The 22,903-nt window shown below is 51.2% G+C and overlaps 1 protein-coding gene across 2 annotated transcripts in view; it reads right to left on the bottom strand.

The window, feature by feature from the left end:
- GRID1 (glutamate receptor, ionotropic, delta 1) overlaps positions 1–22,903 on the bottom strand; it is a 563,561-nt gene that overhangs the window by 375,364 nt on the left and 165,294 nt on the right. For both annotated transcript variants that reach the window (XM_004680682.1, XM_012723971.1), the window contains exon 4: positions 5,652–5,857. In XM_004680682.1, coding sequence (XP_004680739.1) covers positions 5,652–5,857 — 206 coding nt within the window. The remainder of the gene's footprint in view (positions 1–5,651; positions 5,858–22,903) is intronic.

Here is a 22,903-nt window from a genome sequence, read left to right as displayed (position 1 = left end):
TAACACCATCCTGTATTTACCTTTCTCTTTGACTTATTTCACTCAACACTATCCCTTCCAGCACCATCCATACTGTCACAAATGGCACAAATTTATCATTTTCTGATCACAGAGTAATATTCCATCTGCATATATACCACATCTTCCTTACCCACTCATCTGTTTGGGAGCACTTGGTTTTTTTTCCCCAAGGGTTAACTCCACTGTAAAGAAGAGGAAGCAATGCTCAGAAAGCCCAGTGGTGAGGATGGGACAGGAATTGTGGCAGGTCTGAGTTTCCCTGTCCCATTGACCACATCACTGAGGGCTTCAACTTCGGTGACTGGAGGGTCTCAGAAGCTTCTCTCTGGCTCCCAACGAGAGAGACAAAGGTTCCTGCCAATCCCCTCATGTTCTCTGCAGATATGTTTGTAGAGACAAAACCATGAGTCCCTCATTCCCCAGATAAGCTTTCAGAATTGCCCAGTCCACTTTCTCCCTTCTCATTTGCTCCTCAATAGTGATAGTCATCAAACATGCTCTTTATCATGTTTTAGGAGGAGAATGGCTTTCCTTTGATCTGTCAAAGCCAGCAAATATTTTTCTTCCTCCCAATGGCATACACTTGCTGGCCTTGGAATCACAAAAGTTCTGAATTAATATTCCACCTGTTACTTTGTCTGTGGGACCATGAAGATATCTCTAAATCTCCAGACTCTAGTGCTCTATAATGACCATTCTCTTCCCAGCACTGTTGAGAAAGTAAGATGAGTTAGTGGATCTAATAAGAAAGTTTGACAAATTAAGGCCTGTTGGTCATAGTCAAAATCAGTCCAGCCTGACCCAGATCTGTTGACCACAAGATCCTGAATCACATCACTGAGTTTGGGAATGGTTCGTTAGCACTGTACCAGGCCACTGATGCAGAGGCCTCCTGCAGGCTGGCAGGTGAGCAAGGCCAATTCCTACCAGCACCAGACAAGAGCTCTATTTAAAGCATGTAGAGGATGGCACCAGGGGTGGGTTGCAGGGTGTGGGCAGATGCCTCCAAACTGAATCCATACCAATTAAATTAACCTAGAAAATATTTGTGTGAGGCTGGGATGAAAGTTCCTGAAATTCTACCTGTAACTCATCCCCTTATAAGCGTTTGGATAGAGACTCCAAAAAATTACTAGCAAAGAACTTGCTCCAGCTCTTGCTCTCCAGCATGCCTAGATGCCCAGGAAGGACAGGTACATGCAAGCAGTCACAGCGCAGTGCTGGGATGAGACGGCAGGTGGAGGCGTGCTCAGAATGGGATGTGACAGATGTGACATGCACAGTTGTGGGGACTGGGCAGTGGCTGAGAACACAGAGCCCAGTACCATTAGAGCTGGTTGATGCCCAGGAAGAAGGCCACAGTAGCTTCCCCAGAAAGCTTGGGGCTCCCCAGAAAGTATGGGGTTCAGTAGGATGAGAGGAATGTGTGGACAGAGATATGGAGACAGCAGCTACCAGAAGTCTTGGACACAGGCCCTGACAGGATGGCTCTCTATTCTCTTCCTCTGCTCAGCCAGACCTCAAGTTCTGGCTGCCATGAACAGTCACTCACTCTAAACCTGCCAGAACAAACTACAGAATCTCTTCCTCATGATCTCATTTCTAAGAATTTCTATGGGGGGAAAAAATGAATTTCTCAGACTGGTAGCACTTTTGCTAAAATATGAAGGTTTTGGAATCCATAAACAGTAGGATATAATTAAATGCAAATGTGAGGCCACATTTAAAAATTAATCTTCTATAATTAATTAGTAATTTAAAATATTCTGGTAAATGATACTTAAATGGCACAGAATTATCCTAGCTCTGAGTGATAAAGTCGTCTGTTAAAGATTTACCTTGTTGAAGTGAGAAATATTTGCATATATCATGTGGGACAACAGAGCACTGAGATTACTTAATTTATCTTTGCTATAAATGTATTAAAAAGCACTCTTTATATTCAAATCATAGGAGCAAACTCACTCACTGCAGCAAACTCTGAGAATCAATTGATTTGAAGCCAAGAGTTAACCCAGGCTGTGCTTCTAATAAGGATTAAATTGGCCTCCAGCCAGGTGCCTTGCCTGGGAGTGCATGGGCCGGAGGGAAGGGGAATGCTGGGAGCATTCACCTGTTCCTCCTGGCCTGGACAAAAGGCGACCCCACCCCAGACCCCATTCCTCTCCCCGTGCCGCAGGGCCTCCCCTCAACAGCTCCGCCACCAGTGATGCCATCAGCCCAGCTGATATACATACAGACTGATGTGCAGTCTGCACAGCTGTGCGCACAGGTGGAAGTGGGTCTGCACGGGTGTGTAGGCAGATGGAAGTGGGTCTGTGTCTATTGGGCTGCGCTAGTCTGAGGGTCTGCTTGTGCCAGTGTGTGTGGCTGGTTGGCTGGATCATAGTATCAGTCTGTGTTCGAGTGTGTGTGTGTTTGCTTGTGAGCTTGTGTGTGCTTGTGCATGTGTGTATGTGTTTGTCTGTGTGTGTCCTGTCTGCATGTATGTATTTATGCAGAGTCTGTGTGCATATTCTACATGTGTGCCTCTGCATGTGTGTTTGTCTGTGTGTTTACATGTGTTTGTATGCATGATTTGCTTGAGTGCTTAGGCATGCAGCATGGCCATGGTTGACTCACTGCCGATATGCTTGTAGCCTGTATGTGTGTGTCTGTGTCCAGTCTCACACACCTGCCTGCACTCTGGCTGATCATCAACCCTCTTAACACGCACCTCTCTGCACACTGCTCTCCCCTGCCAGGCACTGCAGCTGGTCTGAGCAGGTCATTCCTACAGTAGTGGTCCAGCCCCAGGCCATTGGCCAGATTCCTTGAGCCCACAGTCCCCAGATGGCCAGGCCAGCGCCACGTAAAGTGGGATCACAGAAAGTCTGTGCGCCCCAAGTCAGACCTGTGACAATGAATGAATACACTCTGGACAGCAGAGTAGCAGTCCCAGTGCAACATCTGGACAGCTGGCAGTCCCAGGCAGCCATGTCCATGTCATGTAGAACTTGTCACAAGTGACAATAAACGTGGCAGATTCACATGTAGCAAAATGTAAACAGCTCAAACAGAGCTGTCTTTTCCCCTCACGCTCATCAGCCAGGCTTGTTGAGCAGGAAGGGAGCAGGAAGGGAGCAGTCACAGCGAGGAAGGCTACATCCCCACCTTACTCTGCGCCAGCTCTGACCATGCACGATACCAATGTGCTCAATAGTAAAAGTGTTCAGGGTTTCATAAAATTGCAGACAGTAGGTATGGCAGTGGGTTACCCTTGTGAGCAGCAAATGTCCTTATCACAGAAGAGATTGGGTAAGTGGGTTCAAGAAGCCCAAAAAATGTCTCTGTCCAGGTCACTCCCAGGTAGCCTGCTGGATTAGCCAGTCATACCGGTTATATTCACCTCCAGAGTCCAGATTCCTTCCCCTCCCACACAGTAGACACACAAAAATTCCTTGAGCATAAGCATCGTTAGCAACCTGTGCCAGAAGAGGCTGGCACCACCAGAGATAGTGGAGCCATAGCTTCCCCTGTGAAGCCAGCATGTGCATGGTTGACTCACTGCAATACGCAGAACTTTCTGCAGTCACCATAGCCACATGGAAGAAAGGGCCTTGGAGTGCATCAAATCTGGACATGTATCCTGTTCAATCTCCAGGCAGCTATTCACATGGCCTTACATAAATCATTTATATCAGCTTCAGTTGCCTCATTTGCAAAGTACAAGGATTAGAGAACAAAGGGTCATGGGCAAATGGTGAGTCCTTCCCCTTCAAGCCACTTGGGACCAGAGACAAACTCACTGACTGACTGGAGCTGAAGTCAAGTCCTTCCCTGCTCCTTCTGCCCACCATGCTCAGCATCACTCTCGCCCAACCTTAGGAGCTGAAAGCCCAGGGGTAGCCCCAGCGCACCCAGCAGAGCAAAGCCTTGGTAACTCGGTCTGGGAGATTGAGAAGGCAACAGGCCAAAGTCAAGTTGAGCCTATCCAATACTGCAAGAGTCTGCATAATTAACCAGTTGGAAATAATATCTTTAGACCAGTCTAATGGTTATGTGTTAAATCCTTGCAGGGTCTGGAAACAGGAAAGGCTGGATTCATCTGGAAGGGAAATGGTGAATGTGTACAGGGAAAAGAGAAAGGCTACTTCTCAGGAAGCTAGGCCAGCTGCTTTATCATGTCTGCCATTGCTATCATCCCTGTGTTATAGACTAAGAAACCAAGGTGAGAAAGGTAACATAAATAGGGAGTGGGGGTCAGGACCTGCCCCCAAATCTGCTTAATTCTAAAAGCAAGATTCTTTCTGCTCCCAAGCTTAACAGCAGAGCACTGGCAAGGAGGAAAAGGGGCAAGGAGAGGTGACAAGGGACTGGCACAAATGAGACGCAAGGAGCTGGCTCTGGTATGAGCAGACACCATCACTGGAGCCGACTCCGGCTGGGGGAATTCAACAAGGAGAAAAGCTTTCCCAGGAGCAGACACTGGCACACACACTGCTGGAGGCATTCTGAGAAAACCTGGACACATTAGCGCTACTAATCCTAGGCTGCCCATTACCAAGCTAAATCATTTCATACGGGGAGATGTGTTCCGGTGAAAATGCTGGGAACCAACAGGACAGGGCAGCCTGGCTGACCACCAGTGTGAGCAGGGCCTGATTAGCCCAGAGCGTCAGGGCTGCCAGCCAATTGCACCAAATTAAGCGTTCCGAATTTTAAGTTCTCCAGCAGTGGGCTTCATGCTGGTTCCTGATGCATGAGGTAGCATTTTGAGTAATAATTAATTAGAGGGGAAAGCAGAATAAGTAAGCAAAGTACATCAAATGGCATTAGTATAATTCTGCCTTTCACTTCACTTTGCTTTCCATCAGAGGGCCAACAAGGTGGACGGGCTGGAGGGGAACAGTAGGGAACACGTGGCTGCCCAGTACCCCTCTCCGGTCTGCCTCTGCCCGCAGACACACGTGCCCCTTGCTCCTGCCCCTCAACCCCCACAAGCAGCCCAACTTGGAGAAAAACCAACTCCAGTTTGTCACCCCTGAGCCATGAAATCATCAAGGCTGGTGCCAATCAGACATCCCATAGAGTACATTCAGTTGTCTGCTCTCAAATTAATGGATTCTTTGTTAAATTGGTGGACCCTGTCTTTGTTAAAAGGTCTAACCCCTAATAGAGGTGTTTTGAAAACCATCACTGATTGGCCCAGGTACCAAAAACTAAGTGCATGCACCATGGATCATTCTGATTTGCCACCAACACCTTCTCCAGATACTAACAAATCCCCAGGCAGAGCTGCCCACATCTGTAGTGCTAGAAATGTATTCTACCCCTAGGCAGGGGCTTACACCTGTAAGCAAAAGGGGAAAAAATAAAGCAAAACAATGGCCTGACTTTTGCCTCAGAAATCACTGACCATAAGTTGTAAACAGGCTTCCGAAGGCCACCCCCAACATTTCAGCATCTGGGCCAGCCTCGTCACCAGCTCAGGACCCATTGGGGTCTCCCCCTCAGGGCCTATGGCCCAGCATGCAAGGAGATGCCCACATCCGTTTCAGCCATGCACTAGTGGACTGCACCCACCGCCCCTGAGCCACACCAAGGAGCCCTGGGCCACACCCCAGTGGGCCCAGGCCCCCACAACCTACCTCATTGATGAAGGAGTGAGCGCCCTGTGGACTGAGCAGCAAGATGGCGCGGCGAAGTGTGTCCCGGTAGCGGTTCAGCTCCTCAGTCTTCATTGTGGTGAAGAGGCTGGTGAACACGTGACTAATGTTCTTGTCTACCTTTTGTAAAGAGACGTCAAGTCCCAACCGCGAGGCCTGGTCCAGAAAGCTTTGGAGACCACGGATATCTGTGAAGTGAGAAAAGAGGACAGAATCTCTTCAAACAAGAAGGGACCTCAGAGAACAGGCAACTCCAGTGCCCACTTACAGGCCACCCCCAAAAGTAAGAGTTTCCATCTGCTCAGTGGTCCTCTGGACAGAGACTGGAAACCACCCCAATATCTCCAGCCACCCCAGCATCCAGCCCCAGGGTTAGTGTCTCCTCACAGGGAGAGCTTTCTGCAGACCAATAGTTTCTGCGGTCAGGAAGCATCCTTGGTGAGGAGATCCCTATTCTCCCCATTACTTTCACCCAGTGAGGGTAAAGGTTTGGCAGCTCTGATATGGGTCCACGTGCCGGTAGCCCCTGGCTTCAATCCCAGGGCTCTCCACCTTCCTCAGCACCCACCACCACCACCACCACACACACTGAGGTTCTCACTGCCTTAACCAGTTTCAATCCTGCCCCAGTCTCGTGGCGGAACAGCCTATACCCTCACACTCCAGCCCTGAGGCTTAGGATTCTGTCTTGTTCCAGAGACATGATTTTCTTGGATGAAACACTCCTCTATTCCCCCTTCCAGTGGGGCGACTCTCACCCCAAATGCAATCAGTACTGCACAACCTGACATACACTGTATGGTCCTGTGTGCTAGAAGCCCACGAGGCTGGGGCAAGTTGCAGGTACTTGCCATTTGCAAGCGAGAAAAGGTGTCCCACAGAAGACCACAGAGTGTCTTATGCCTGCTGCAGCCCCGGTGTCCCTGACACATAGGTCCAGACTGGCAACACCCTTGGAACTCCCAGAGAGGCCACACAGTCCCCATCAGCCTGCTCAAGACTTGGAGATCTGCAGTCTCAAAGTCATCTGGAAGAGAAGTTTGAGGAGGTCTTTCAGACTTCTCACCCAACCAGAGGGAATGGCAGGGAAACGTGCAGAGATGGCTCAAGAGCAGAAGAGCAACAGGGGGAGGTGCCACCCATCTGGAAACCTCAGAGCTGGTGTCACCCTGCCCCTCCCTCCCTCTCTGGGCACAACTCGGTTCTTAGAAACGTGAGGACAGCTCTGCAGCAGGCAGACATACAACCCGGTTCTTTCCCCCAGATATCAGGCATCTGATGCAGCAGCCACTAGCCACGTGCGGCTACTTAACTTTAAACTTGAATTCATTAATATCACCTTCTCAGGTCTCCAGTAGCCATAGCCACATGTCAAGTAGGAGCCACAGCTGCCTAGTGGCTGACACTACAGATCACATCTGAGGGATCACTGCAGAAAGTTCCAGCTGAGAAACTGTCTTTTTGCCAGTGGGGTGTAACTGATGTTCCCCAGGGTGGGACATTAGTTGCATTCAGGCCCCTGGTGATGGCCTCTTGATCTAGAAATTCCTTCCAGTTCCCTTGCTTTGACCTAAAAACAGGTGTAATGTGGTGTAAGCAGAGGTTGGAATCCGTGTTTGTGCACTTCAGCTTCTGTCCAAGGGTCCTGCCACTGCCCTGAGAACACCTGTGGGCTAGACTGTGGGAAGGAAGTGGGTACCAGCAGAAGAATCCAGCCAGCCCCCAGCAGCCACCACCGGCCACATGCCAGCAGGATCCTGAGGCTCAGTAGGTGCAGAGCAAAACTTCCAGTTGCCCTGAAGACTCATAAAAATTAATAAATATTTGTTGTCCTAATTAACAAAGTTGGGGGATTTTTCTCAGCAGTAACTAACCGATAGATCAAGTTCATCAGATGCATTATATCTCAGGAAAACTTCAATGAAGGAACAAGAACCATCACTTAGAAAGTCAGCCCGTGGCAATGCCCACATGGGCCTGGGTGCAAGCCAGCCCTGAAGGCTGCTGCCCACTGGCGGCTTCTCAGCCCTGTCCCTTCCCCTGGAACACAGCTTTGGTTCTGACCCAGATCAGAGCACAGCTGACAGGATGGCAAGAAGTGCCCAGGACAGCACCTGGGCACCCTGAGACCTGGCATCTACCTGCCCCCACTCCTCCCCCTGCAACTTCCAAGTCACTGGGAGTGTGGAGATTGGATGGGCCTGCCGAGGCACACTTTCTGCATGCCACATGGGTGCAAGCACTAGGAGCCCAGCAGGCCTGGGGCGCATGCATCTGGAAGGACTCCAGGGACCTCAGCATCACTCTAGCCTGGCTAGTTCTCTCCAGTCAGGGAAGAGTCCCCTTCCCTGAGGTACCTTGCCTAAGACTCATCTCCTCAGGGAATAGGAGTGTCAAGGGTGCTGGCCACTGTCTCAGGTCCCACAGGACATGGGTCCACAGAGAATGCGAGCCCTCAGAGTTCTGTCTACCCTTGGCTGCTGTGTCTCTGCCTTCTGTTCAGGCAGCCCTTGTTGGAGCAGAGCCATCAGAGGGAGTTTAAACTCCCTGTCAGCGGCTGGGAGCCCTCACACCTGGAATATGTGATGCAGGCTGAAGGCAGAACTCCCAGGGGACCCCAGCCTCCAGCTCCAACCGCCTGCTCCCATTGGGCTGAAAAGGTCAGCTCTCAGCCTCGGGAGCTCTTATTCAGCTGCACTCGGAAGGGACTGGGGGGCAGAAAACAATGGAGGGCGCAAGCTAAGTCTGCAGCCCTCCTGACACTCCCCAGGAACAGAGCCAAGGGAGCCTGCTTCTCCAACAAAAGCTCTTTTCTCCCTACCAGAGATGCAGTTTGCAAGGCCACTCCTCATCCCCCCATGAGGGCCAGCTGTTCACTGCTCCTCCAGCCACCCACCCCCACCCCCAGGAAGGGAGAATTCTCCAAGGAAGCAGACCTTGACAGAGCTGAGGCTGCTTCCAGGAGCACAGAGTGGTGCCTCCTGAGCCGCTCAGCCCAGGCCCAGAGACTGTGCAGACTGGCCCAGTCACCACTAATGGGGCGGCACCTCCACTACAGAAAAAGCAGGAGAAGGCAAATGACCCAGGGTTTAGGAGGCGGCAACAGGAGGCAGGAAGCACGGAAAAAACATGGAGCACCCAAGGAACAGAGCCATCCCTCTCCCAGACACAGGCATTAGCTCAGGGAATGTGGCCAAGTGTACTTCTAGGAGAGAACTGTGCAGTGATGCCCTAGAACAGCCTCTTCATATTCCTTGGCCTATCCTTTGGGCTCTCAAGTTTCCCAATCACCAGAAGTCACCCCAACACCCAAACCCGACCTATTTGTCCTGGGACACTCATTCATTTCTTCTTTTCTCCAACACTCACAGAGTTGATCCCTCTGCTAGGTACTGGGAACCACGAGGTAATGAGCCCACAGTTACCAGTGCTGTTATGGAAGTGGTATTTGGGGGTGCTGCAGAACAGATGGAAATAAACAAGCATGCTAAATAGATGATTCCCAACAGTGGCGAGAGCTCAGAAGAAAATAGATGTTGGCTGGAAGAAACTGGGGGTGGGGAAGGCCTCTTTGAGGAGCAGAAGAAAGAAGGAGTCATCTCTGGAAATGTTTCAAACAAGAAATTTCCATGTGCTACTCTGGAAAGTTCTGGAATGAGGTATCTATGTCACTGACTGAAGAAGACCCTTGCTCATTCCATGAGAGGCACCAGGAATAAGGAGAGCTCAGGAGCCACTGGGCCAAGGCTGTCTGTCAGCAAGCCCCAGGGAGTGTCCACCACCTGAGGAAGAGGGCAGGGAAGGCTTCCAAGTGCCCATGACCTGCATCTCTTCTGCGCCATTCCTGTTCCCCTGCATGGCCAGCACGTCAGGTTCCTACAGTATCCAGTACTTCCTGACCACTTAACTCTCTTCCTACGGTACCCACAACACAGTGCTCCAAAACTCTGGCCAAATGGGGGATCCTCTTCTCATTGGGTCTTTAATGGGTTCTTTTGCACCCCCAACCTATAGCCACCCATCCTTCTCCTTCCTGGGTTGTCAGACTCCACCTGTTCCTTCTGTTCGCATGTGCCTACCATACCCTCTACTCACACACGCCCGTGCACACTCCCAGCTCCTCTTGGGCTTCTCCCAGCTCCGCCGACTCTGTCAGGCTCGGAGAATAGCAACACCAGGCTCCTAGGCTGACCAAGGGCTTGGGACTTCTCCAATCAGCCCTCGGGCACATCCACAAGAATCTTTCCCAGGTTTCAGCACCACTCTCCCTGGGAGAGGACTAACTGGTCCCCTTGGCTGTCCAGCAACTTCCACCAGGATGCTTTCCACGTTCACATCCAATCACAATACAGGCCTCCTCCAAAATCTTCCACGAATAACAGAGTTTATTATAAAGTTGCCAAGAAATGAATATTCCCCAAAGTATCAATCACAAACAAACAAAAAGCCTTCTAGAAACTTTAGTATTGTACATAAAATGAACTACATACATCTTAGCCTTGGTATGTAAGAGACAATCTGGTCCTAACAGCTTTTTCTATTTTAATTTTTGTGTTACCATCAACTATTTCCAAATGCCATAGAAAGAAGTTTTATGCCCTTCCCTGGACATCTGCCATACACACACACACAAATACACACCAACAAAACCACACACATATCACACAAACAGGTGCAAATCACATGCCATGCACATATGCCACCCTGAACACCCCACACATACACACAAACATGCCCACACACATATCCCCACACAAGCATACTCTCTGCTTAGACGCTCCCAATTTGCAATTTACAGAGCTCTGCTCCTCCGCCGAGATTCAGTTCAAGTCATACCACCGCTTGGAGGCCACCTCAACTCAGAATCCCCACTGCCTTCGGAATCCCCTCGGCTTTCATAACTGGAGAACAAGCGAGAGCTCAGTGCCTCACACAGGCACAAGCAGAGTAAAAGTCCTCGAAAATGACTAGAAACAAAGCAAAACCCTGAAGCCCCAGATGACTGCAGCAACCAAGAGGGTCTCATGTGCAACGGGGGCAAAGGTCTCCTAGGTGAGGAGCTGAAACTGGACAAAAGTGTTTTCTAAACCTAAGGTTACAAACTGGGATTACTTCTCTGGGGAGGTCGGGGGTGGGGGGGTGAGAATCAGTCACTGGGCATCTTAAATATTTTCTTTCTGAGGAAAAGATTTTTTGAAAATTAATTGAAATGGGAGCACGTTGGAAATTGCTCCCCCTCCCATTTTCAATTCCCGAAAAAAGTGCAAGCACTGAGACTTATAGACTGTTTTACCACCTGACGCATACATACGTATGTATGAAGCTGCAGGGATTCCTGGCAAATTTTCCAAAAGCTGAAACATGACTTTGATTCTATGGACTTTTCTTTTTTTTAACTTATTAACTTGTCCCCAAATGTTGCTTTGCGTTTCTTCCCAGATACAGTTTCCAATAGTTCAAGTTCATGCCCAAGGCCCCCCACCCAGGCCCCTCTCCTCCTGTACTACCCACAACCCTCCCCACTACCAGCTTTGCCAGGAAGCGAACAGCAGCAGGAGCAGTGACTGCAGGTGAGGAGTCAGCCCCATCCCCAGCTGCCCCCAAACCCAGCTGCCGCAGCTCCAACCACAAGTTCTAGCCTGTCCCTCTGCCCAGAGTCATTTGGCGACCTCTGATGCCCGGTTATGCATGCCTGCCCTCACTCCTGCTTCCTCCCTCCCTCTCTCCTCGCCCTTTACTCCCTTCTTTCCATTCTTCCTTCCTTCCTTTCACCCTCCCTGGGGCCCAGGCTCAGCCCTCAAGTTGCTCTTGCGCCTGCAGAGCAGGGACTAAGCCCTAAGCAGGGAGTGGCCCCTCTGCTGTTTCCTGAGTGCCTCCTTCTTGCCTGCACCAAAGTGTTCCGTGCAGGCTGCACTCCATGGGGGATTTACTTCACTGCAGTGGACCCACACAGGTGTGATGAAGCCCATCTCCCTGGGAGTCAGGCAGCACAGAGCAGGGGAGGAGCAGAGAAACAGAGATATGGCACGTCCAGTCAGCTGTCAGGAAAACAGGAAGTAGGCCTTTCTGGGTGACAAGGTCTCCCCAGAACATACCCTCCAGGGTTCAGGTAGTGGCTGGCTTTGGGCCAGCTGGAAGACTCAGAGGATGTCTCACTATCCTCAAGGCACAGTGCTTCTGGGTCTCAGGGAAGGGGCCCCTGTTTGGTCAAATGCCAAGACAATCCTAGGCAAGCCTGGCCCTGGGCGTCCTCCAGAATGCAATCCATCCCCTGCCTCCCCACAAGTCCTGTTTTCTGTATTAACCATCTCCTGTATGATGCTTTGACATCTGGGAGCTGATGACTCTGGAGGGGCTGCCCCAACCTGGGCTGGTCAATTCCTAGAGACAGCAAGCAACTCACTCCAAAGTAACCCTTTTATATGCAAACCAGCAACCACAGAGCCTACCATCCCCCCATTTCTGTGGTGGGTTGTCACCCTGTGGACAATACCATCCCCCCCATTTCTGTGGTAGGTTCTCACCCTGTGGACAATCACCCACCTCCCTCCAAAACAAGCACAAGACCAGGTATCGGTCAACTTGGGGCACCCCTGTGCCCCAAGCCTGCTGAAGTTATTCCAACTCGCCTGTTTGTCTACTCCTCCTTACCTATTCTTTCCTGCAGAAATCATGTGAGGGTGCTTGCCGCAGTCCCCCAATTCCCTCTGCCCCCTCACCAAACCCTCTGGTGCTGGCGCTTCTCTCAATACCTGATGTGCTGCTTCTCCCTGCGAACTGTGAGACACAAACTGCTTTTTGAAAGGCAGCCATCTCCTGACATTTTGGTCCCAGTATACCTGAGTAGTAATAAAATTAGAGCATCTCCCCCCCCCCCCACGACCTCAGGGAGCTTAGAAGCAGCCCCACTGCCCACACTCCCCCAGAGGTGCACAGAATAAACACAGGCCCGTTCACTAGCATAGGTGACCTTGGGTCCCTACCTCTCTGAACCCATTTCTCATCTGTAAAACAAAGCCAGCCCCACCTTGCTCTCAGGGCCCCAGGGTCCCTCAATGAGGCATACATTACTGCTGGCACAGTGTAAAATAGACATTCGTAGCTGTCATCTCCCCCCAAACCTTTTCATCAGCACAGGAAACGCCCCCAAAAGGGTTCCCAAATGAACAAATCATCTCTCTTGTTCTAAAGGCTCATCAAGAAGGGAGGGGCCCTCCTGACAATGGGATGACACAATAGAAGACTAAAAAGGTCGCCTCTCCCTTCTGTGATAATGGAAATTCCAAAGTTCTAAAGTGGCTGAAGAGGAAGGTCTGTCATTGAAATCTCTCTGAAAGAGAGAGTCAATTTCTACCTATAATAGGGGGACCCATAATATCCAAGAGCCTTCTTCTCAGACAGACAGGTCTCAGGCCCAGCCACAAAAATCAGAGTGAGCAGATTCCAGAAAGGGGAATGGACGGCCTGGATAATTCCTCGTGAGCCCATGTACATAAATGTGCACACACCCGCTGTGCAGGGCCCAGTGTGAGCCCTCCCCAAGGCCCTCCCCAAAGCCCCGGCAGTGCAGGGCATCAGCTGATGATAAGATGTTCATTTCTCACCCAGTCCTGTTCCTTTCCATTTAAAAAAACAAACACAGGAGAAAAACATTTTAAATAATCAGGCTGGAAGATCGAGATTAAAAACAATTTAAAATTAACGTCTACTCTGGCACTTTGGAAAAAACATACCACGCTGCATTAAGTGCTTTGAATTAAGTAAATTACACCAAGTAACTAATTTACATAATGATCAAAATTTGCATTTTACACATGTTATGATGAAAATGGGTTTATAAAATAATTCTTCACCAACTTCTGTTCTGAGTTGGGTTCCAAAATTTGGATAAAATTGTGTGGTGTTGATCTGCTACTGCCTTTCATGTTTCAAATCTCTGGCTCCTTCGATATTTTTTTAATCTGGCAGGTCCCTTATTCCCATTGCAATAAATAGTCCCCTTGATGTGCAATTCCCTTCCGTCAACTCAGTGAGTTCATATTTTTAAAGAACCCGTAATATGCTAATGATTTTTGAAATTTTCACAAATAAAGTTTGATGTTCCTGTCACCATTCGCTTATGAGGTATTTGGTATTGATTTTAGCAGTTTTTCGTCCCAAATTTGTAGGACTGGTTTGCTTTGTAGGCTGGGAGCCAAGGCTCCGGCATCTAGAGTTCCTGGATGCCTAGGTGCTTTATGGCTTTTCCCATCCAAAGCCTATTAAGAACCCACCTCACAGCTGAGAAAAAAGAAGCCAGAGAAGTTGAACCTCCCCATCAGCATCACACAGCAACCAAAGAAGAATCCTATTTCTGTGCTTTGAGAAAGTTCTGGGCATTTTCCTGCATTTCTCCCTAATTTAAGTAAAATCTTGAAGAAAACTGATCAATAGAAAATTACCAAGTGTTCACCCAAAACTGCCAACTTTGAATTTCCATGGCACCCCAAAGATGATAACTTCCTGTTGTTAATACCGCAGCCAAATACCTTCCCTCCAGGGCACGGCAGATCTTACGCCACAAACAGTACAGAAGATAGAATAATCACAAGGGCACTTGCTTGGCTGGGCATGATGCTAAGAATCTCACATATATGTGACTCATTTAAACCCCCACGACACTCTGATACATTGCCTGGGGCCGTCAAGCCAGTAAGAGCAAAGACTGGGGTTCAAATCCAAAACCAAAGCTCTTTACCTGGCCTGGGGCACCTGGGAACAGCCAGGAAGAGAAAGCCTGTGTCCCCAGCCATGTGCAGATCCTGAGCTGGGCCCAGCACCCCCACTTCATCAAGCCTTCAGCACTGCTAGAAAACTGCCAGGTTAGGCCCACTTTACAAACAAGTCCCCAGCTCAGGACAGAGCTGAGATTCGCCCCAGATGCACCTACTGTCAGAGGCTCTGCTCTCTGTCACATCAAATATGGAACTTGCAGTAGCAGCCAGGGCCACCCCCCATCCAGCCCAGGTCTATGACGAGGCCACCCCAGGCATATAGATCTCCAGAAACCACACAGCATGTTGGTCAATTGCCGCAGTCTGGCTTTTAAGAATGGCAAGAAAATGAAACGTGATGCATGCCATTACCAGCTGTTAATTCGCAATCAGTATTAATAACTGACATTACACAGTGAAATGCGCCATCTTCATTAATTCTGTAAATTATCGTTCTGATGAGAAGCCCATGCGCCTGGAAACTACAGCACTGACTGGGATGCCTGGAAGCAACCCTGGGCTGGATACCATGTCTACTGACCTGCCAGAGGAACTCCAAGAGAAGCCACCTGCCAGCTCCACTCCCTGCTCCCTGGGAGCGGGAGGGCGCCCAGGTGTATGTCCGCGTGCACCTCACTCTCAGACTTCTCCCAGCACATGCCTGGAGCTCACATGATGCTATCCCTTTATGAAGGTGAGGAAGATGGACTAGACCCCTGGAGGAACAGACAGGCAAGCAAGAAGGCAAGCAAGGAGCTGCAGGCCGTGCACAGGCAGAAGTCTGTTGCCGGAGGGGAGGGGCTGCCTGGAAGAAGAAAGCTTCAGGGACTGAGCATAGGAGTGGGACCTGAAGGTAAAGCTGGCTTTTCTGGAAGACAAGAGAAGGGCTAGAACACGGGGGCAAAAGGAACATCAGCCTGATGGCTCTTTGGCCATGAGGGAAATGGGGGCTGACGCCCCCACGGAGGATGGCCAGGCTGGCATTCTTGGGACTGACCAGAAAGCAGCAAGACAGGAAGAAGGCTGCCAAAGTGATCTGAGAATCAATGGAGAGCAGGATCTGTGGCCCCACCAGGCTCCCCTCACCCCCGTCTCCGAGTCACCCTTTGAGCCGAAGAAGAACCCAGGGGCTGCATTGGCGGCAGCCAAGCCATGTGCCTGAGCACCCTCCATGGCCAGAGCCACACTGGCCAAGCAGCTGCTTCCAGACTCTCGCAGGGGCCTCTCCAGGGTAGGGCTGCAGGTCCCGCCTAGCAGAAAGAGCCTGCCCTGGACGTTGGGCTCACCTGGGTTATCATCTCTGGCCTGGGTCAGTCTCCTCAGCGCACTGCCTCATTTACCACCTCTGTGGGCAAGACCGGGTGGGATCACTGTAAGGAGCAAGCAGGACGACAGGCACAAAGCAGCTGGCACAGGGTCTGAGCGCAGGGAGAGCATGGAGCAGGGGCCCACCTCTCAGCTACACGCCAGCCACCGCTACCCTCCCCTCTGCTCCCCGCCAGCTCTGGTGCAGGAGCCCTCGTCTCCACAGCTTCCCGTTGACCTCATGACAAATGTTCTTTTACTTATGTAGTTAATTTACATAATTACTCTGATATTGACTCGGGTTTAATTTGTTTCCTCTGGAACTTGGCTTTGAAAAGACAGTGTCAACCAGAGCCAGGAGTGAAGCTCGTTGAGGGGTGCCAATGCCTCCACCCACTTCTGCATAAGACTCAGACCTCCTGGGTGGCACTTCCCTATGCCTGACAGGTGGGGGTCAGGGAGCCGGGTCTGTAAGCGCCCATCCCAGGAACAACTGTGCCAGGAAGAGTGGGCAGTGCCAGGGGAAAGGGGGGTGGAGCCCTCTGCTTGGGGACACAGGGGAAGGAGCCAGGCTGGATTCAGGGGTGTGCAGACGGTATTGCCTGGGTACAACAGAGAGTGGGGATGCCAGAGGTACTCTGGGGATAGGGCTACAGTCCAAGGTACTGCTGACCACAGAGTGGACACACCCTCAGATGGAGGAAAGAGTTTGGTTTTGAAAATCCTATTTGGCAGTTCTGTAAAGTGAAGTGACCTGGAAGACAAAGATCCAGAAGTCATCATAAGCCAAGACCATGGCGCAGGCAGAATCAGTGAAGCTAGAACTTAGAAGGGACACTGGGATGGCAGGGAGAGCCTCTAGCGACAGAGAGGGAAGGTGGGCAAGGATTAAGGGTTATGCTCAACTGCTGGATGGGAAACCAGTGACAAGAGGGAGGGAGCGAGGGCGGGGAGGGAGAGAGGGACAAAGGCTGGGGCTTAGCCCTGGGAGGACAGCGGCTCTGGGCCGGGCTGTGCTGGGTCCACAGGAACCTACCTCCTCGCCCCACCCCTGCACACATAAACACACTTGCACATACACGTCACACTCACAGACAGGCTTACTCGTGTTCCCTTCGCACACCCACATGCACACCGACACTTGTCCACATGTATGCTCATGCACATACACACACGAACACAATGGTGTGCTGGAACCAGCTGGTACCCCTTCCTGAGAACCGACTGCTTAATTTTCAGGAATTTTGTGAACATTTCAAAGAATATTGTGCCAGTATTAAACACTATAAATTACATTATATAAATTATAATTAAACAAGTTATATCATAAACAAAACTGAGAAAATGCACAAAGCTCATCGCTTCCTAATTATTTTGTTGCATTTTACTATAATCTGTGCTCATGAGGCTATTAATGTCTATTATATCTAAAATACCACATAATGGGGTGTCATCCCTCTTTTAACTCCACTTTCAGTGACACCACGATGCTCAAAAACAGCTACCGTGGGAGTATTTACACCCCAGAAACCAGTAACACTAAACATCGGTCTCCCGGTTTTCTTGGGGGCTGACGGTGAACCATTTACCGGCTTGCCGCCTAGGTGTGCTCACACTTCACAAGCCCACACTCAAGGCCTGCACACTTAGCACTCACATGTGCATGCACACTCACACACGATGCGCTCTCACTGTCTGACACACGCACTTTCATCTCCCCTAACACCACACGGATGGTTGCGAATCACAGCCAGGCCTGGGCAGAAGAGTAGAGGCTGACCTGAGGCGGAAGGGCCTGTTTGCCAGCTCCCCTGGACTCCCAGGACGTCACCTCAGTAATTAAAAGCAAGATGGTGGCAGAGATCTGCCACATCAGGCTGGTGGCCACAAGGCCTGGGGCTCTACAAGGCTGGAATGACACAGCTGGACACCCCCACACAGGCAGGAGCAGTCTACTCACCCTGGAAACACACCCTGGGGGCCCCCGCACAGGCCCACTCTCAAAACATGTCTACTAACTCCCCAAACCCACATCTACATTAATTAGGAGCTTGGATCCAAGGGCCTAATAGGGCGACCCGCCCATCCATCATGGGCCAGTTAACTCCCACCAGAACGAACCTCTTGGGCCGGATTACAAAGACTTAGGGTGGGGGCAGGGAGGCAGTGTATTTTCCTGACTGTAATTTGAACTTCTTTCCAAAATACCATCCTCAGGCTGATCCATCACATACTCCCACCAGCCAGGGCCAGCTGCAAGTGGGGACTGGACCATGGGGCCATGCGTCACCAGACACCAGAAGGCCCTGGAAATGCCAGGACTGCTCCAAGACTGCGAGAGAAGAGGGGACAGCTGGACTAATAGTATCGTCAGTGCCAGGGTGGTGGCTGGACAGAGCCCCTCCAGTCAAGGGCCCAGGACAAGAGGAGGGTTGGAGCCCCCATTTATGGATCACCTTCTCTGTGCTGTCCCTGTGTACCCCCGTTCACGTACACATCACGGCAAGCCTGTGACGGTAGTATTAGGGTTCCTGGTCTGGCAATGAGAAAGCTGGAGCCCAGGGAGCACCTCCTCTCTCTAGTTCCTCAAGAAATAAAAGTCAGCTCAAGAAGGTCTGACTCCACCTCATGTCGCTGCCTCCAGGAGCATGAGCCACCACAGACTGTAGCTGCTCTGTTGCAGGAGGCCCCTGACCCAAGGGTGTGACTCAAAGCTGGCCTCAATATCCAAGGTGATCCATCCCAGCTTCAGCAGGTGTTCCTGGGCAGACACCAGTCCAATAAAGCCAGGTTAATGTGTGAATTAACCAAGGAAAAGCCAGTCTCTGTCCAAACATGGGTATCGGAGTGAAGAAAACCCTCCCTGAAAACCCTGGGGCTAAGTCACACACGCTGGAAAAGAAGGGCTGGCAGGGCTCTGGGTTGGCCAGGGATGTAGGCCTCTGTCCACAGCCCCCTCTCTAGGAGCAGAGGCCTTGGAGGAGGTCGTGGCCTGCACCAGGCACGGTGCCCAGAGAGCCCTCCCCGGTAACCCAGAACAGTTCTACATCCCCGGTAACCCAGAACAGTTCTAGTATCATCTCCATTTTACAGGTAGCAGAATGGAGGTTCAAAGAGGTAAAAGCTAGAGCTGTAATTCCAACATCCCCATGCTTAGCCTGTCTGTCTGCTTTGTGGGGACAGATATGGCTCACAGAAATCCCTCATTATTACTAACGCTTGTCCTCCAGGAAAATCAATAGTCAAAAATCAACCTCTGCCTGCTGCTCCATCCCAGCTGGGAACTACCTGACGGAGGGCCTGGGACTGCGCCACTCCCTTGCAGCCTGGGACTCAGCATGCTTGTCGTCACTCCACTAGACGGACTGTGACCTGTAGTAACAGCGGCAACAGAACCTAGGCACCAAATGAGCTTCCATAACCCACAGCTGCCTTTTTCACCAACTTGGCGAGAGCAATCCGAGATGCAGATTCGGACTCTGAGTTTCCCTTGCCGTTATAATGATTTCCAGTTTAGAAGGAAATGAGCACCCCAGAAAGCATTTAAAATTAATCCTACCATTCTAGAGTAGCAATAAAAATCCGTTAGGAATGAAATATTTGCAGCTCATCGCAAGCCCTGTCACCAGGAGAAAAAGATCCAATTGCCTGTCGGCTGGCACAGGCCCGCGGGCCAGCTGCAGCGGGAGCCCCCTTCACAGCCCCACTCCCTACCCTGTTCCTCTGACTGCATATATCACAACAACCAGGATCAGGTTAACCGTCCTTGGAGGTATCTTGAGGAGAGGGGTCGGAGAGCATAGTCGCAAGGAGAGTCAAGAATCTCAGGCGGGGTTCGGCATGTACCCCTGAGGTTCTGCTGCCCATAGTGCAGACCTGCAGGGGGCGGGGGGGCAGGGAATCAGTGGGAGAGTGAGAGTGGTGCAAGGGGCTCAAAGACAGCCAAGTCTGCAGGTGGGTAGGGCCAAGCCCCCCACGCATCCAAGGTGTCGTCTAGCGTGTGTTCTGACCACACCTCCTCCTGGAAGCCAGGAGGCCAGGAACTTGGAGAATGCCACACACATGCTTATCTCCCAGCTCCTTTACAAAGGATGAATTGGGATTTCAGAGGTTAGGACCAGCATGGGATCCCAGAGAGAAAGAGAAACTTGTTCTTAGGTGAGGGTGTTATCGCAGCAACGCCTACCGCCCTGGGTGACAGCAGCTGGCCCCTGCAGGATCCTGGAATCAGCACCACACTCTCTCAGAGGCAATGAAGAAACTCCTCTCTTCTCCCAATGATTTTGTTCAGCCCTGTGACTTCAAATACCCTCCCCATCTGACTTAAATCACTACCTGCACTCTGTCAGAATTGTCCAGATCATCTCTCCTTGTGGAAAAAGCATTTCAAACCTAACCCAGCCAGAATGGGCCTATCAATTCTCAATCTCCAGCCAGCTCTGCCCATGCCAATATACCTCACAACCACCCAGTTGCCCAAGTCAAAAGCCTGGAGCCGGCCCTCCCTGGTGGCGCAGCGGGTTAAAGCACAACACTGAGAAGCTAAAGCCACTTCCACATAAGTTCGATTCTCGCCTGCCCTAGAGGAGACCACATGGCGTGGCAGACCTCTCCTGACCCACCCGCTGCTCCCCTCAGCAGTGTACTTCCTCGATCTGCCTGTTCTGCTCCCCACTCTGTGCCTTTCGCCACCCCTGCACCTCTGGCCTGTACCCCAGTTCTGTATGCATAAATAAATAAATCTTTAAAAAAAAAAAAAAAAAGCCTAGAGCTTCCTGGAGGTCACCCATCTCCTGATTCCTCGCCTACAGTTCACAACCTCCCGCGCCCTCACCACCACTGCCACCCTGGTTCACCCCACCAGCAACTCCCTTAGAGACTGCGCCGATGGCCTCCAACCTGATCTTCCTGCCTCCACTCTTACCCTCCTGCAGCCTCTCCACACAGCAGCCAGGGACTTTTCAAAACATGAAACAGACAGGCCTCTGCGTACCAATCCCACAGCCCACTTAAAAGAGCGCCTCAACTCACACTTAGGACCCCAAAAAGGTCCCATCAACTCCTCAAAAGCAGGCGTTACTGTGCTCATCGCTAGATGAGCAAGTCAGGTGGCATGGCCCCTCATGTGATCTCTAACCAGCTTCTTTCTCTGCCCTCCTGTCTCACTACCCAGCAACATGGCCCCGCTTTCTGTTTTGAAAACTCCAAGCTCAGGTCATCGCAGGGATTGCACACTTACCGTTCCCTCTGCTGGGAAGCGCTTGCCCGGTCTCACTCCACTGCCTCCTTCAGCGTAGTGTATTCTTGATTTCAGCTGCCAGGGAGCTCTCCCCTCCCATGACTCCCTGCCACATCCCATTCAGCCTCCTTCATAACACCTCTCATCTAAAACAATCGTCTGCATTGATCTGACCTCACATCTTATTCTCCACCCTGTGCCAGAACCAAAGCAGACCTGGCACACAGCAAGCATGTACCAAAGGTTACCCCATAGCCTAGGGTAAATCCAGGGGCAGCATGTGGCAGTGGAGAGAGCCCTTCCTGGCTGTGTGACCTTGGACAAGTCACTTCAAACCTAAGCATTCCTTTTCTTACCTAGCAATGAGCATAGAAATCTCTGTTTTGAGGCGTTGATGCTGGGCTGAATGAACTCACAAGTAGCCACAATTTCTATTAATGCCAATCACTGCAGATGTAAAGATACCTGTGTGGAAATGGGAATTGCAAAGATGATGTGTGTGCAGGGAAGAGGTTAAAAACACACAGGCCTGAGACCTGCCGCAGGTGTCAGGCACTGCAGGCCCAGGAGGCACAGGCAGGTGTGAGAGCTGTGCTCCAGGTGCTGGCGGGCTGGAGAGAAGCCAGACCAGACGTGGAAATGCTGCATCAAGGGACAAAATTAAAAATATATCAAAGGGACAAGTAAAGCTATGGGAGCACTAGAGACTGTCTCACCTTCGTGGAAGATTCATGGAGGAAGGGTGACGAGAGAGACGGTGGGTGTAGGGCTCTTGTTCTGGGACTATCCCCTGGCCTGCTCCAACCCTACAGTTGAGCGAGGCTGCCATCATAGGCCCCCGCTCCCCACTCAGCACAGGAGAGGGAGGGCACAGAGCCACAGAGCCACAGAGACTTTTAGGGAACTAAGACAGGTAAGCCTGGCCATACAAAGCTCACCAGTGAGGCGCAGGAGGTGAGAGCTGTCATGACCTAGGGAGAGTTTGCCCTAGGGAGGAAGCCAGGCTGAGGGAATTAGCCAAAGTGCAGCTGAGGAAGGGGAAGGGCCTGGGGAAAGCTCAGCCCCATACGAAGCCTGGCTTAGGTGACTGTGGGCTGGCAAGTCTGAAATCTATAGGGCAGGCGGGCAGGCTAGGGAACTGGGGGGAGCTGAAGCCGCAGTATGAAAGCGGAGTTCCTTCTTCCACAGGGAAGGTTTTGTCTGTCAGGCTTTTCAGCCAGTTGGATGGGACCTGCTCAGATTATTGAGGATAATCTCCTTTTGAAGGTCAGCTGATTATAGAGTTAGCTCCACAGCAACACCTGGGTCAGCGTTTAAATACCTGAGTACCATCACCAAGCCACACTGACACAGACAACTAACCATGGAAAGAAGTTAAGAAGAGTCTTTGAAGGAAGCAGTAAATACTAAAGATAGTTTATGACACCCAAGGAAAGATGGTGCTTGGAGGAGAGGCGGGAGGGCAGGTAAGAAGTGGGATTCTTTCATGTTCTTTCTGGGGGTAGGAGAAATGAATGGGGAGAAACCAAAGAGAAAGATGCCAAGAAACTGAGAAACTTGTCGAAGGGGCAAGGCTCCTGCACAGAACAGAGGATGAGAGCCAGGCAGCTGTCTCACTAGCCACTGCACCAGGGTGGCTGTCCCGGTCCACACCAGCAGCCCAGGGTAGACGCCAGGCAGCCTGAGTGGATGCTGGCCCCGTGCAGAACCAGAGTGGATCTGCTTCAAATCCTTGCCACCTCACCCTGTAGGGAAGTAGAGTCACCCCAAAACTGTGGGCAAGGAAAAGGCAGACCCGAGAGGCTCAGCAGCCTGTGGAGGCCCCATGCTGGGAAGCTACCAACTCTGGTCTAGGAAAGGAGGAGAGGGCGGGGGCAGGTGCTGGGGCCCGCTCACACTTGCTGTTGGAAACCTAGAGCGCACCCACGTCAGCCAGA

The sequence above is a fragment of the Condylura cristata genome, unplaced genomic scaffold, assembly GCF_000260355.1.
Source record: "Condylura cristata isolate star-nosed mole 26May11 unplaced genomic scaffold, ConCri1.0 scaffold00011, whole genome shotgun sequence".
Classification (NCBI taxonomy): Eukaryota; Metazoa; Chordata; class Mammalia; order Eulipotyphla; family Talpidae; genus Condylura; species Condylura cristata.
The sequence above is the reverse complement of the archived record's forward strand: the minus strand, read 5'-3'. Positions and strand labels throughout refer to the sequence as shown.